This window comes from Lepisma saccharinum, chromosome 8 (genome assembly GCF_977018435.1).
Source record: "Lepisma saccharinum chromosome 8, izLepSacc3.1, whole genome shotgun sequence".
Lineage (NCBI taxonomy): Eukaryota > Metazoa > Arthropoda > Insecta > Zygentoma > Lepismatidae > Lepisma > Lepisma saccharinum.
In genome coordinates this window covers 44,310,210-44,326,688 of record NC_139236.1, presented here as the reverse complement: position 1 = coordinate 44,326,688, position 16,479 = coordinate 44,310,210, and the positions used below count along the sequence as shown (strand labels likewise).

The window sequence follows — 16,479 nt, the reverse complement described above, 5'->3', positions numbered from 1 at the left end:
CTCAATGTCCTGGTGAAAACGCTCCCCCTTTTCGTCACTCACATCGCTAAGGCTTTTAGTGCAGAAATGCAAATGGGAGTGCAGGAAGTGTAGTCTAAGTGACATCCGACATTTCGTTTCCTTGTATGGACGAAAAAAATCCGGAGACTTGGTTTTACCTAGAAAATTTTCACAAACCCACTGAAAACTTCTCCAAACTTCTCGTTCTTCAGAAGTTAGGGTTTCCATCTTTTAGAATGTCTCGGATTTGACGTCACACGAAAATGCCTTCTTTAAATTTATCTGTGCTTATGTTCGGAAATATAGCAGTAAGGTATTGGAATGCTATAGAGTTCGTTTGCCATAGCCATCACCAAACACTTTACTAACCCAAGTTTTATGTGCAGAGAAGGATGAAATATCTTCTTGGGATCAACTCATGATTCTGTATTCGATAGTGGCAGACTCGGGTGTCACCTGCTAAGAGATTGATTTCTTTCCTATTGTCCTGAAGCAAGAAGTTCTGGTTTCTATTTCTACAATGAAATATCTCTAATGAGGTAATTTACAGAGGCCTGCACAAAACCTGGAGCAGACCCGTTCGCGAGACATCGCTCCTGAAATGCCATGCAACCTGCGCAACACCCTCGCTTGAGCAGCTTGTATGCCCATCTGCCCAGATCGTTCCTGGCAGGCATTGTAGACCCGCCGGGTACCCGCAGTCTTACGACACCTAGTAGGTCTCAGTTCTCAGTTCGTTCTTTCCATCAACTGCAGACCCCTCCCTCTGCATGACGTAGTTGCATCGAGTAGAAACTGCACCGGGCCCACACCGTTCTACAGTGTTGCCAACTGCAATAGATTTTCACTACTTAAAAAAGGGAACTCAAAGCTTCGTAAGCCACATCACCAATGAAATGAGATTTACGAATGTTGCTACCCCCCCCCCCCCCCACACACACATTGAAATAGGTTTTTCGTGGCACAGGATCCATAAGTATATGTCGTAAATAACCAATATACGTATATATAGTGATATAGGGCAGGACTGAAACATGTCACGTTCGACGCTGAGGTCGCGAGTGAAACAACACACTGTTCTACTGCGAACACCAGGGCCGTAGCCAGCCAGGGGCATTGCCGTTACCCTCGTTTGGGGGGGGGGGGCAAGTACTTGGATAAACGTAACAACAACAACAATCATAATAATAGTAATAAAGTAGCATGAAAGGCATTATTATCCTCATAAATCACGCAAAAAGGGGTAGAAGTCGGTTCTCACGCATTTGTGTTGAAACAGAGGATTAGAAATATTTTTTTTCAACACGTCAATTTCACGTTAGCTAATAATGGAAAACAAGCACACAAACTATTTTTGAAAGAAAGAAAGTGCATGATAAATGCATTCCGAATGTACATACATATGGCATGTAAAATTTCCATCTACAATATTTTCTTTTCACTTGGAGCGACGTATTACATAATTAATTCATCCAACTCGTAACAAACCAACATTAATAGCAAATCATATCACGGGCCGCCATAGCATTCTCTGTTTTAAAACTTTTCTCACTTAGATCGTTCGGCGCTCAGGACCGTCTCCCGCTACCCATTTGCTACGGCATTGAACTTGATGAGACTTGTACTTTAATGTTTGACCCCCACCCTGACCCCTCCGCTAGACTATTTCCGTCCAAGGTTGTGAGCAATGCACCCTGCCCCCTCTGGTTGCGCCACTGCGTGCCTGGTTAAGGCACCATGCAATGAAAAACAATTAGTTTTCAGTGAGGAGATTTTTGTTTGCTCGATCATTCATTTAGATAAATGAAACTGTAATATTGCGTGCATTTCCTGGCAATAAGATAAAAACTGCTTACGCTGAACTGAAATCGCTAAGTATATAAATTCTCCTTGGAGAAGAAGCTCCTCCTAGGACTTCGTAGGATTTAGTAGCTACGTAAGTAGGCAACACTGGCTGCAGCCGTCCACGTGGTGATGAAACACCTGGAGCGACACGTTGCCGGACGGCTGTTTCCTTCCAGCAGGTTTTGCAGGCGCCCGGGTCTTGATGAATGCCCAGGTACCTTGTAAGCGCAGAGCGCCTTGAAGACCAAGAACCCGGGTAAAGACGCAAGTCGACTCGTTGCCGTGGGCAGGCGAGCAGGTAAACCTGTTATCGCGTGCAAGCGGGCAGTGGGTAGGTAAAAGGCAGACTATGCTGGCCTCTAGTAATTTAACTCCTGCTGATTAAATAGTTTTGGTTCTGAAGTTTCCTCCTCGGGTATGTACTCATCTTGATATGACTCTTCGGCAGAGGAAAAATCTGCACATTCCATATCTAGTAATTGTACTGGTTCTCTCTTCGGAGGCTCTGGGATGTGTTAAGATTCGTCGTGTGGGACTGGTCTTCTTGCAGATGGCAAATCTGGATACACTCTTGTATGCTTATTCTCGCTTACTGCAGCAAATACCGACGTACGTTACTGGTCGGATTCAGCCTCAGCAAGCTAAATTCAAATTCTTAACAGATTCAGCCGGTTGACAAAACAGCTCGTATAAGCTGAACAGCTAACTCAGCTGCTGGATATTTGTACCAGTTTAATAGTGTACTGACTTGCATCTCAAACCGTGTCAGTTGTAACCGTAATTAGTGAAAGTGTATCACAGCAGTAGCGCTTAGCGAAGTATTTTTCTGTTTATTGCAGAGCAAGCGGGAAATTAAAGCAACCGAATTCAGTCGTTTGATCAGATGGCTGCCATGTGGTGGCTGCAGCTGATAAATCAGCTGATTGACACGTCTCTAGACGTTACACGCAGTGAATTTCATAACCCTGTCTCATCTCAATAACTATAGCCTACGTGCTGGGGGATTTCTAAGCATAGATTTGGAATCAGGGGGTGAAACCAAGTCTACAGCACCTATTAGTTTCTCTGATGATTTTTCGTTGTAGACCAGTGAAATCGAAAACCGGACAAGGTGAGTATAAGGAAGCATACTAAGAAAGTTACCAAAGTAATTTCCCCATGCACTCTTTTTAAATTTGGAGAATTGGGTTTGCAACACCAGGATATTCCTTCAAATCGTGCTTGACTCTTTTGTTTCATGTTTAAGGTTACCTGGAGCAAGGGCTGATGGTGAGGGATTCCCGGAAGCTACGTCAGAACTACTTCCGGTCCAGCTCCTTCAAGACGGACGTCGTAAGCATCCTTCCGACGGATCTCGTGTACCTGGTCATACCCAGCCATTGCCACGTAAAGGTTCCCTGCCCGGTCATCGTCCGCCTCAACAGGCTCGTCCGAATGCCGAGGATGCTGGAGTTCTTCGACAAGACGGAGACTCGAACCAACTTCCCCAACGCCTTCAGGATCTGCAAGGTGGTGCTGTACATCCTCATCATCATCCACTGGAACGCGTGCCTCTACTTCGCCATCAGCTACGCCATTGGTTTCGGCTGCGACGGGTGGGTGTACAATATCAACGGTGGTCGGAACTCTACTCTGTCACGCCAGTACATCTACAGCTTCTACTGGTCGACGCTGACCTTGACGACGATCGGCGAGACTCCGCAGCCGGAGAACGACATCGAGTATCTGTTCGTCGTCGTCGATTTCCTCGTCGGCGTCCTGATCTTCGCCACCATCGTCGGGAACATAGGCAGCATGATCACCAACATGAACGCAGCGAGGGTGGACTTTCAGAACAGGATGGACGGGATCAAGCAGTACATGGTGTTCCGGAAGGTTTCCAAGGAGCTCGAGACGAGGGTCATCAAGTGGTTCGACTACCTCTGGTCCAACAAGCAGTCGCTGGACGAAGAGCAGATCATGTCAACCTTGCCGGACAAGCTGAAGGCGGAGATAGCCATCCACGTGCACATGGACACTCTGAAGCAGGTGCGGATCTTCCAGGACTGCGAACCTGGTCTGCTGGTGGAGTTGGTGCTCAAGCTGAAGTTGCAGGTACGCATATCTATCCACTCTGACAGTACACAAGTACATGTAAATTTTCCGTTCAAAACCTTACCGTTTTAGAAGACGAGGGAAATATTTAATCGGGTGTACCTAATGCATTTCAAACTTCATGTTTTTGTATATCTTTCAGGAACGAGGTATGAACTTAGGAAATTCGTTTCAGAATATAGCAACCATTAACTCCAAACCGCTATCCCACAAATACTTAACAGTATCTGCAAATCTTCTAGGCGTCAAACAGATTACTGCTATTAAAGAAGAAATGGTTGGATTTTCTTGAAACTTATAGGTAGGGACATTGAATTTTCGCGATGCGCGAAATCGCGAAATGTGAAAAAAAAGATGCAATTTTGAACATTCTGCACGTAACTACACCCCCAATGATGAAATATGCATGAGTTTTATTCGCGAAGTAATGCGAAATGTGTGCTTTTCCACGAAATGAAAGCTTTTTCGCGAAATAACCGTGAAATATCATCAAATTAAGTAGAAAACACGCAAAAACCGCAATCGAGGTTTTTCGCGCAAACTGTCGATTTGTAACAAAACGTTTGCCTAAAGTTTCCTACCATTTGCAGCTGAAGAACGTTTTATCTTCGATCACATCAGGAAGACGCTGCAAATTGATATTTCCCATGCACATAATCTCAGTTCGAAAACTTCGCTCCCTGTCAAGCTGCATTCCTTTCTTCCCCCGAATGTCTACTCAACTTCCAGTTTCATTGAACTTGCTAGCTGTAGCAGCGATAAGATTAGTCTGTTCCCGCACATCAAGGGAAACAATGGTGTCATTTGTGTTCAGTCATGAATGAATTTTGTTTATCATCATGTGATTTTCAACATGTGTTTGTGTATGTGCAGTAGTGATTATTTTATTTGTTGGACAGCAAGGATATCCTTTAAATACATACAATGAATATATCACTTGAGATATGCAATTTAGAAATGAAGTGATTTTGTGTTGATGTTTTCTTTTTGGTTGGACAGCTAAGTACTTGTGTATGGGTACAGTATATAAAAATGAAGTAGTTTATCAATTTATAGCTCTTTTGGATGTTGTTTCCTCTCATGATGAAAAAGTGTGTGCCATTTTTTTTCCACCGCTGGTATATACCGCTGATCTAACATTTTATTTACCGCTCTCCTCAGTTTTTATTTACCATAAATTTGTCTCCCTACTTATAGGTTTCCTACTTTAACATTGGAATAGGATTTATTGTACTATACCTACATACACAAGCTACCAAAGAAGTATTTGTAGTATTTTAAGTTTTTTCAGGACCATACCTTGGAAAATTTGAATCCTGGTAAGACTATAACTGAGTTTGCCCGTCATTATCTCGTCATTCATTGTCATGTTAAGTCCAAGAGGTAGAGAAATGCAGTAAACTAACCAAACCAGAAAGGGAAATGACTCGCGTTTCCCATTTACTGGTCTCATGTAGACATCTAAATCGGGGTTTAACTCTCAATTGCCCTTACCTCGTCGCCTCGTAATCAAGGGATCCCTGGTTCGATACCCGGTGGAGGCATAAGTTATTCGGATCTCATTTTAAACTGTAGATCCAGTCCCAATTATCCTTCCTGAGTATAAAGTGGACTTGAAACAAAACTCAAACATTGTTTGAACAACACAAACGATCTGGGACACCACAAGACTTATTGCAGCAAAGGCGTACCGTTACCCTTAGGTGACGAGGGATTGATTATACCAGGTCTGCTCAAGCCGTCCGATTTGTGGAAAAGAGCTCTCCTATGCACGTCTGGACTGCAGAATGAGCAGCCGTAATGCAGCATTGTATGAGGGACTTAAAGGAAGGAGTGAGAGAGGTAGAAGGCTTCGTCTGTCGCGTTCATGCAGTGGGTAAACTCTCCTCGTCTGATTCCTGAGTAACTGTAGTGTGTGACATTGTCACTGTGGCAGGAGAAACAGGAGGTAGTTACCTGTTAAGAATGGAGAACATCCCCGCAGAATTTTAAACATTCAATGTATGAGTCTCCCCACTGTGGTGGTGGAATAACCACAAAGGGCACAACTGCGAAACATAACACAGGATTGAACGTGAAAGGAACAAGAGCAAACGGAATAAATGCGAAAGAACTAGCGCGAAAGGATTAAACGCGAAATTGATTAAGCGCGAAACCAAAATTGAAAACCGGAAAAAGCGCCAAAGTAACAACCGCAAAACCAAAATTGAAAACCGGAATAAGCGCGAAAGGAACAACAGCGAAACAGATGAAACGCGAGACCAAACTTGAACACCGGAATAAGCGTCGCGGTTGTTCTGGCGACTCTCCCCACTCCTGCTCTGCTTCATGCTGGTCTTGAAGTCCAGTATGCAGGCGGGAAGCTCCCAACGCCAAAGACTGGATTTATACCTTACTAACGAGCATTGCGTTGAATCTTGAGAGGTGTGCAAGTTTGTTTTGTCGTTTTAAAGTTCATACCTACGATGTTGGAGATACTTGGAATCTACATCCCGCCTTACTAGACATCCAATTCGATCACAGAAATCTTAAAGAATCTCATTGCTTGAGGATGTAAAATTTCACCTTTAATTTAACTTTACCTGCCACCTGCAGGAAGCTACAGGTCGCTATGTTCGTACCTATCGTACGTGGGCCGTTCCCTGGATACTTACAATAGAAGGTAAGGTCACTCATAGCAACGGCGACACTGAATGACTACAAATATTCAAGCAGCTGCAGCCGGACATGTGATCAATATTTCCTATCCTGTCTAACATTATTCCGCAGTTTTCTTGCATCCAGTTCTTCAAATCGCATTCTAATTCATTACTTTTTTTATTTTTTGCTTCCTGTGTTAATAAAAATTTGATTTTTCTGGGCGATGAATTATGAAGCTTATTTTAATGTCCACTTTATATACAAAGAGGCTAATCGAGACTGGATCTATAGTTTAAAGTGGGATCCAAACCACCATGTGCCTCCACCGGGCATCGAACCAGGGACGCATTGGTTATCGCTACGCCCTCGAGGAGGTCCTGTGCTCTGAATTTCATTTATTGTATTTTCATTTTACACTTCTCAGCCTACAGGGTGTCCGAAAAGTCCCGCACCGTAGGCAAAATCACAGTATTTGTACTCTCCGTTGAGTTCCACACATGTTTGTAGGCGGAATCGCAAATTGTTGAGCACGCGGGGGGACATGATCTGGGCCAATGGCTTCGCATACGTCCTTGATTCTTGTGCAAAGATGAGCCATATCGTGCATCTTCACGCTGTACACCATAGATTTAACATACCCCCAGAAAGCATCGGAACAAATCCGGGGAGCGTGGCGCCCATTCGGCGGCTCCAAAGAACGACAAAATTAATTTTATCACAATTTTACCATTTTGTCTATGGTGCAGGACTTTTCGGACACCCTGTACAGTTTCTGGGTCTATTGTTTCTCTTCTACGTGTATCCGTACCTCAATACCTTGCCTTCATTGCACGGTACATACACAAGATATAGCTTTTCTTACCCTATGAGGATGCCTAATGGGAGTTTTTCTTCATAATTTCGAATATCGTTAGGTTTATTTCAAACAAAATATACTTTTCGAAAGACCGAGCAAAGTTCGCGTAATCTCTATGTGATGTATTACTCTTACCAGTCTCTACATAGGAATTTACTGGATTTATACTATGGTTGGGTGTACTGTCAAACGGCAAATAGCTCCATTAACGTCTTAAATTTTTAAGATCCAAAAGAGAATTTCAAACTTAAGAAAACATTATTAAGGGGTGAAGCTTTGCCTACAAATGTCACGGCCAATTCTAAGACATTTTATTCATGCCATATGGTCTGTTCTTGCATCATCTATTATACCATCGAATATTCAATTATAGCGTAGCGTTCCAACATGAACGCGGGGATCTTAAATAGGGATGTAACTTGCCCCTCCCGATTAGTACTATTGATGGTAGAGACAGCCCTGAACGGGCCAGGTACAAATATCTAACTTAACATTAATATAGACTCATGATTAGGTTTTATACTGAACTGAGCAATGCGAATAAAGGGTGTAGGATAGCTTACCCTGCTCGGTTTAGAAAACAGACCAATAGCTCCTGCTTCTCCGATGATTCCAAGTAAAAAGCCCCCGTGTCGCTCTCATGCGCACCTATTTAAACCCTCGCTTGGCCTCTCGTCACCTCTAGCCAAAGGCCAGTGTTCTTATCATTTCCTGTTAAAGGCTTATCCTACACATTTCTGAGCAGGAGCTGGCAAGGTCTGCCAGGGTCAATATTTCTGAAAACGAAAAGATATGCTACGATCTCCCTCTTGCAAAACAATTTCCCAAATTGAAATTGTAGTCATTAAACATTTTTTTAATGGAATTAAATTCTATTTTTATAAGGTTCTTGGCGGGAGGATATGTTTTTTTTTAAAAAAAAAAACTCGACTTATCAAGGATGGATTAACATGACACTAGACATACATAAATTTCAATAAAGGATTTTTTCCAGAGGGTGTAACCGTAAAAACCCCAATAAAACAGAGAAGCTTTACCAGCAATGAAGTTCATAAACCCGATCACCAGCCTTTGCACTCATAGGTATCTAAGGAATGCCATGTCAGAAGTTAACCAACCTTCCTCAATTAGTGGTATTGCAAACAGGTAAATAAGGTGCTGACCCAATAGGAACTATTGGGTAACGACCCGGAATTATGGAGAAAGAAGGGAGAATAAGTATTGAGTGCAACGGGCGGTGAGGGGTGAGATCCATGAGACTGTGGCTTGGAAGCAGCAGGAGAGTTTTTGTGTTTCACCTCTCGCTCCTTGCCACTAAGCCATCAGCAAGAGGCGAGTGCTGATGAATGGTGATCGAGATACGCTGGTCCCTGATTCGATCCCCCGCTCCTAAGAGAACGTTACGATATTATATTGCCTGGATGTGTCATCCCTATTGGTTGAGTTCAGTTGAGGGTTAAGGCCATTTTATGCACAGATTGATTGATTGAGTTGAATATGTTGAATGCGTCGGCACACATGGTCATTTTGCACCCTTCATTGTATACAGGGAAATATCCCCTTATCTAAAATTCTTACTTAATATGTTAAAACAAGGGGCGTGAAAAGCAAGTTTGTAAAGAGACCTGCACAAGACAAGCACAACACAATAACAAGTAAGAATAAACTAAAATCCTCCTCACAGACAGTGGACGAGACCAGCTCCTTCCACAGATAGACTGATTGGGACTGGGCCTACAGTTTAAAGTGGAATCCTAACCATTATGAACCTTCTCCGGAGATGAAACCCGGGGAACCTTTAATTACATTACAAGGCGACGACGTTACCACTACGCCATCGGGGAGCCACATTCCTATTTGGTAGATAGGTTTAAATGCAGTGTTACATTATGGTAGTGTCAGGAATCCTGGCAACTCAGCTTCATTGCTATATCTGGCATGGGAGGTCTGACGTTGTTGTATGACAGTCACGATTGACATGGAACTAAAACAGGAGTCAGTAATGTGGAATGGAGAGAAGGAGTAAGGTTACTAGCATTTGTGAGTGGCCAAGATATATATATATATATATATATATATATATATATATATATACACACACACACACACACGTGGCTCTATACAACTGCAGGCTGACTTGAGTAACTTTGTTGAATGGTGTAACAAATATATATATATATAAGGGGGGTTGCTGTTTTAAGTCCACTGTAGGCTTCAGGAGTGGACCTACAGTTTAAAGTGGGATCCGAACCACTATGTGCCTCCAGCGGGTGTCGAACCCGAATCCCCTTGATTTCAAGTCGACGATGTTAGCACTGAGAGAGAGGGGGAGGGGGGGAGTAATTGAGGCAATAGAAGTTCCAACCTTTTCTTCATCTTATGAACATGGAGTCTGTCAGACAGTGGCGTGCCCAAGGGGGTTGGTGAACCCCCTTTGGCCCAGAATTCCTAAAAAGAGAAAAAAACGTCAAAGGCAGGAAAAGATAAGGAAATGAGGACTAACTACTATTAAAAGCATACGTAGCCCTCTCCTTTTCGAAAATCCAGGGTACGCCACTGTCAGATATGTAGGGGATGACAATTAACATTTTTGTGTATGCATGCATAGTAATTGTAAGATAGTTCTGATTATCCCCGAGCTACAGGGTGATCGCAAAGTAAAATTTGTTTTCCTCTTCGCAGGTGTTCAGCCCGGGTGACTACATCTGCCGCAAGGGAGACGTGGGGAAGGAGATGTACATCGTCAAGCGCGGGAAGCTCAGCGTTGTCGCCGACGACGGGAAGACGGTCTACGCCACGCTCAGCGACGGGAGCGTGTTCGGCGAAGTCTCCATCCTGAACATCGCCGGCAACAAGACGGGCAACAGGCGGACGGCCAACGTGCGCAGCATCGGATACTCCGACCTCTTCTGCCTGTCCAAGGACGACCTCTGGGACGCCCTGCAAGACTACCCGGAGGCCAAGCAGAGCCTCATCGAGAGGGGCTGTCAGCTGCTGCGGAAGGATGGGCTGTTGGACGAGGAGGTCTTCAAGGAGGCTCAAGTGGAGCACGAGACTGTCAGGGATAAAGTTGATAGATTGGGTAAGTGGTATACAACTTGTGTTTCGTTCTCAGCATTGTAAATAGGTCTAAGAATGCACGAAGGCGAATGGAAATACCGCTCTACTCACTTGATTTTGTATTTGTATTTGAATTTTTGTTTCAAGTCTACTTTTATGCACAGATAGGCTAATGAGAACTTGACCTAAAGTTTAAAGTGGGATTTGAACCGGGTATCGAATCCGGGACCCCTTGATTACAAGGCGATGACGTTACAACTACGCCCATTCGCTATACTAACAGTATACCGCCCAAACTGGCGGCTTATTCCGGGCGGTGACGTTCTGAAGGGCCTCCAAGAAGTCCCAGAGGTGGTTAATCAATAACACAGGTATGTGTTCATATCAAGTAACCCAACTATTACCATCGTAGTGTCGAAAATAAAGGTGGTTTCGCCCACTTTATGACCACCCTGTAGATGGCTATTTAATTCCGCCAAGCTGGACAAGTTTGATTGATTGATTTAGTTATTTTACGTCGCTTTTCTTCCAATTTTGGCTAATTGCGACGATGAGGATGATGAAATTGATAAAACACACTCACATGCCCAGGCAGGGTCGTGATCTGCTAACAAGTCCTATGAAGACTACAGAAGCAATGACGATGCATTTATTCCTGTGCACTGCGCATAACATCTGCGCACTTCTTACTCTGCGCATGCCGAGCTGATTGCTGGCACGGAGAAGGACCAGAAGAGCAGGATTGAACACCTTCTTCATTATTTTTAAAATCAAAAGTTATTCTGGACTACAAATGTAAAACTAAGAAAGTCGTGCATATCATTTGGAAGCTACAGTGTAGCACTTAGAGCATGCTTTCCTTTTTTCGAATAGTCTCCGTTAAGAATCTGCAACGCTCATTTTCTGTTGGCAGTGCCAGAAACATCTGTCAACTTCTAGACGACGCAGGATGAGCAATTTGTCGTGGGAAAATCAGCAGTTCGTTTGATGGTCAATAATCCAGGGCCATTGTCGCAGACTGCGAGACAAACAGGACCAAATCAGATTGAGCAGCTGACAGTTGTGCACATTAGTGTCAGATTTCAAGATCTGATTTTTATGCGTTCCAACTGACAGCTTGAAGTGGAACGTCAAAATACAAATCTGTAGAGAACTTTTTGTTTGGATTTTTTTAGTTGCCCAAATGAATGGACTTTTTTCCCCATACATGTTATGTTTTCTAATCTGAAGTATTGATGGTGCATTTTTAATTTTTTAGGTTAAATCAGCTATTGTTTTTTTTCCAGAATGTAGTTTTCTATGACGCAAAAATTGCTCAATCTATTTATAATTTCAAAATTTTGTATCTAATTTTCTAGTGCTGATTCATTACTTGCTCTTTACGTTTTATGCAAAATAAACTACTACTGCTATTATACAGGTGATTCAAAAGTCCCTTAACACTCCGTATAAAATGTAAAGGCGTTAGACTGGGTAGAATTGGTCATGATAGAAATAGGTTCGGCCTAGGGAGAACCCATACTGATGTATTCCAAGTGGACGTCCGTCATATTGAATTCAACTCATTTTTTTTTTGTGGGAAGAGGGTGATATATCAAATCAGGCTAAAATTTCACGAGAAATGCAATGGTAAAGGTTTCTCGACATATCTTTAACCGATAAAATGTTATGACTGCATGATTGTAACATGTGTGTCTCATTTTCCATTTCTGGGAGAACAATGCCAGAATGAGAATGATTTTAATCAACGACACTCCAATGAGATCCAGTGTCGAATGTGACAGTTGCACAATTACTCCAAAAGTTCCAGGAGACAGGATCAGTCAACGACGATAAGGACGTCCCAGAACTTCCACCGACGCAAAAAGAGCCACAGCGGTCCTGGCTTCATTTGCAAAGTCCCCAAACCGTAGCTCATGCCGATGTCACAAGAATCATCGATCGTTCTCTTCTTGCTGCTTGCAATGCTATCACAACTGCTACGTTCGTGGGAGAGACGCCTACGAGTGTGCATTCAGGAACAAGGACAACATATTGATGAAGTGTTGAAAGTGGTCATAACTTTTCATTGGTTAAAAATATGTCGAAATTGCTCCTGGTTAACATATGCGCCACCCTGTTGTATTATTATAATTATGAACATTTCAATTGACTTCTACACTTTACAGGCCATAGCACTTAAAATTACCATAATTTGAATACTGATTGTAATTGGCAATTTCCGTCTCTTCCGCAGAGGTAACCCTGGACAACCTACATACGAGGTTCGCCCGCCTGTTGGCCGAGTACTCGAGCGGCCAGTCGAAGATCAAGCAGCGCCTGACGAAGCTGGAGAGGCAGTCCAGCGGAGACGACGTCTCGCTGTCGGTCAGCTCTCGAATGAACACCCTCAGCCCCTGCCCGTACGTCGCGCAGGCTAGGTAAGAGGTCGCTCAGCCCCCTATGCAATTAGCTTCGGCACACGGTTGAGGGTAAAATATAGTTGGAGCGTGGTGAATGGACTCGCAGTGACAGCCCGCGGTTTCCACGGCTGTGTGGATTTTAAAAACAGACGCAAAAAGCTTCAAAACAACCCAATATTGCACCGAGTGTTTCACAAATAATCGAGGGGTTACAAAAGTTTATTGCAAGTAAAGTATTAAACATACGTTAATGAAACCAGTCCAGAACGAACGAAAATGTCAAACAGTTTGTGTGTGTTTTGGTAAGCTGAGGATTAGTATCCCTGCCGCTAGGCAACACTCAAATTACCCACATCACTCACAGTGTTTGTGCAATGTTTTGGTCCCCAAGATCGCTGGACCTTACACCGTGTAACTTCTTTTTGTGGAGTTTCCTCAAAGAAAGGGTATTCCTCCCACCGATGCCGCGTGATATTGCAGCAATAGAAACTATCGACAGACCCATGTTGATGCAAGTGTGACAAGAAATAGACTATCGTGTAGATGTGTGCCGTTTCACCCGTGGTGCATACATTGAACATTTGTAGGGGTTAAAAGAAAACCGAATTCCTCGTTCGTTCTGGATTGGTAAGTTAAATACTTGCAATAACTTTTTGTAACCCCTCAATCATTTATGAAACATCCGGTATTTGTAGGACTACACAATACTAAGAAAAAGTTCTTTCGCAAAATTGAAAAGAACGGCTTTTAAAAATCTGAAAGTTAAGAAATGTGTTTAAAATGTTTATTCCTGCAGCGTACAACCCGTTTTTTATTTATAGAATTTCTAAGAGAGCAATCGTTTACAAGACTTAAAAAAAACGGCACGTTTTTGTTCTCACGATGATAAAAATAGATGGCATATTCGAAAAACAATTTGGTTAGCATAGACTAACGAAGAATTGAATAAGCTAGGTTTTGATGTAACTCGTTTTTATGTACGTCTACTGGTTAATTTTTAACTGGAGTCCAAACTCAAGTATCCATATCTTTAAATACGGCAGTACTATTTCTCATACTCTTTACGCATTTGCAATCAAGTAGCAAAGGAGTGTAAGAAGACTTGCCTAGCTTTCAGGTAGTGATTTATTTGTACGATCACAAGTGAAAGTTCTGAAATTAAACAAGACATGAAATTTCATCCAGCCAATCCTTCCTTAAACTCAAAATGAACAAAGTCCCGGGTTCGAATCCCGGCCTGGTCATGGATGTTTGTGAGTGTCCATTCATCGATTTCACTTATCCCCATCTTCGCAAATTAGCCAAAAGTGGAACAAAAGGCGAAGCAAAATAAAGCAAATCAATCAATCACAATGAACAAAGGACGATAACATAATCTTGTAAAATATTTCACGAGAAATGACTCTCTTAGTTGTTCGTCACGAGAAAAATATTTAGAAACCTGATTCATTAAAAAGAATTTGACGAGAGAATAAGAATTTGCTACAGGGATTTTACAAGAAAAGTAAGATTTGTTTGAAAAAATTGACAAGTAAATTATTTTGTTGTGTTTATTTGTTTATTAAAATTAATATGAACCCATCGGCGCTATACGCTATGTGCACTCGTGCAAGGAAACGTGGAGAACAAACATCGTAACTAAAGCTAATGTTATCTTTATTTTGTTAAGAATATCAACAATATTATAATACGCCTTTATACCAACTCAATCAATCAATACGTCTTTACAAAGTGTGATCCAGAAATAACACATGGATATATTCTTAAAAGACAAAATATGTATATTTATCCGCTCTCTGCGATTTAATATGAGTGGGATAGTGAAACTATATGGAATACAACAATGATATTTGTTGTGTATCAATCAGTAACACTTCAAGTTTTTATGAATGTCTACAAATATTCAATGTGGCTTCCACCAGTTATGCACCACACTTTTCCCAACAACTCCTCGTCCACCAAAGCAAGGGCGTTTGTTATTTTCTCGTTTAGCTGTTGAACATTCTGTGCATACATGCAAAAGTCTAAGGGTGTAAGGTCTGGGAACTTGAAGACACAGTCTGCTTTTTCTGTACATGTGAAAGTCGCCATTTTCTTTAACAACACACCCACGCTGTGTTCACAAAAATCTTGTGCCTTAAAACAAAACTTCAAGATTTTATAATTGTCATACAACAAACCTCATTATTGTGTTTCAGATATGTTTTAAATAATAAACCTGATAAGTTATTTATTCTACTTTGAGACACACTGTATATGTTGTGTGTGTGTGTGTCTGGCTGGCGCGCAATGTTGTTGCGCAATCGCTATTAGATAATTTCAAGCTCGCCTCTGAAGCAGATAATTTACACAGCTTACTACACTGTTACAATTTACCATAACATTTACCATATCCTACAGTTAAATTTAAAGCTTGCCTCTTACAAAATCGGGACTGAACCTTTCTTTAAATTTAAAATTCAATATTTTATACTGCATTAAGATAGATAATAATGATGACAAATCTCACTTCAGGGCACCATAAATATATTTTTGGAAACTGAATCATTAGTTAGGTTAACTGCCGTTATGGCAGCGGAAACTGACAGTGTTAGCCAAATGCACAAAGTCAAATGTTCCTATGTTCGAATCCTGGTATGGGTTCCAACATCGTTGTTTATTCCACCATGTATTTCATAAATTTAGCATTCATCCTCATCGTACTGATTAAGCTAGGGAGATAGAAAATTTGCGCAAACTAACCAATGCAAATATATGCTTCAAACTGTTTACGCTTTAAGTCACAAAACACCGATACTCTTTTCCTGTACAATCCTATATACAATAAAAAAAAAATCATCCTTCTCTTCGTCTTTCGAGGATACAACTGGAATTTAAACCTTGCAGGGGTAACGCTCAGGCAGAACTTTGAACTTGGTTGTGGAAGTTTCTTTATTTCCCCACGAGCGTGCGAGCAGTGTTTGTCTAACTCAAGACGAGTAGTGGGCAAGGGTTGTTACCTGTATTATTATTACTTTGGGTTACGCTCTGGTAATTAGAAAAAAAATGTTAACTAATATGGTAAGTATGTTTGCAACTTATGTGGACCACAATTTAGGTACACAGTATCCTGTAAACCCGTTCGCAATTTTCCGTTTGGACTTGCATACGCCTCTGACATTTATGATGAAATTTGGATCCGATGCTAAACAAGTTGGAGTTGCATGAACGACGCTTCACTGGCCTAATTCTAATGTTCAGTAACATGTGAGTTGTTAACGTTACAAAATTGATGCGGCTAACAGCATATACGCCATTAATATCTTACATCTATACAATAAAAATGAATGTATGTGTGGGAGTGTGTATTTGTTTGTTCCGGCATAACTCTCGAACGCCTGGAGCAATTTCAGCCAAACTTGGTACACAAATTAATTGCAATCTGGAAATAATATTTTAGGGTAAGACACCCCTGGCACCCCTAGGGGGGAAAGGGCTGACATGTAAAGATAATCGAGAAGAACCGATATTAAATTCCGCACAAACAGACATCCGTGACTCTATTCAACCCGCACAACGATAGTGTTTCTCGGGTTGTCTAAC

General features: G+C 42.0%; 1 protein-coding gene across 1 annotated transcript in view; it reads left to right on the top strand.

Annotated features, from left to right (window-relative positions):
* LOC145991747 (cyclic nucleotide-gated cation channel subunit A-like) overlaps positions 1–16,479 on the top strand; it is a 48,352-nt gene that overhangs the window by 26,256 nt on the left and 5,617 nt on the right. Inside the window, exons 3-5 of the mRNA XM_083127800.1 lie at positions 3,092–3,939; positions 10,118–10,517; positions 12,732–12,915. Coding sequence (XP_082983926.1) covers positions 3,092–3,939; positions 10,118–10,517; positions 12,732–12,915 — 1,432 coding nt within the window. The remainder of the gene's footprint in view (positions 1–3,091; positions 3,940–10,117; positions 10,518–12,731; positions 12,916–16,479) is intronic.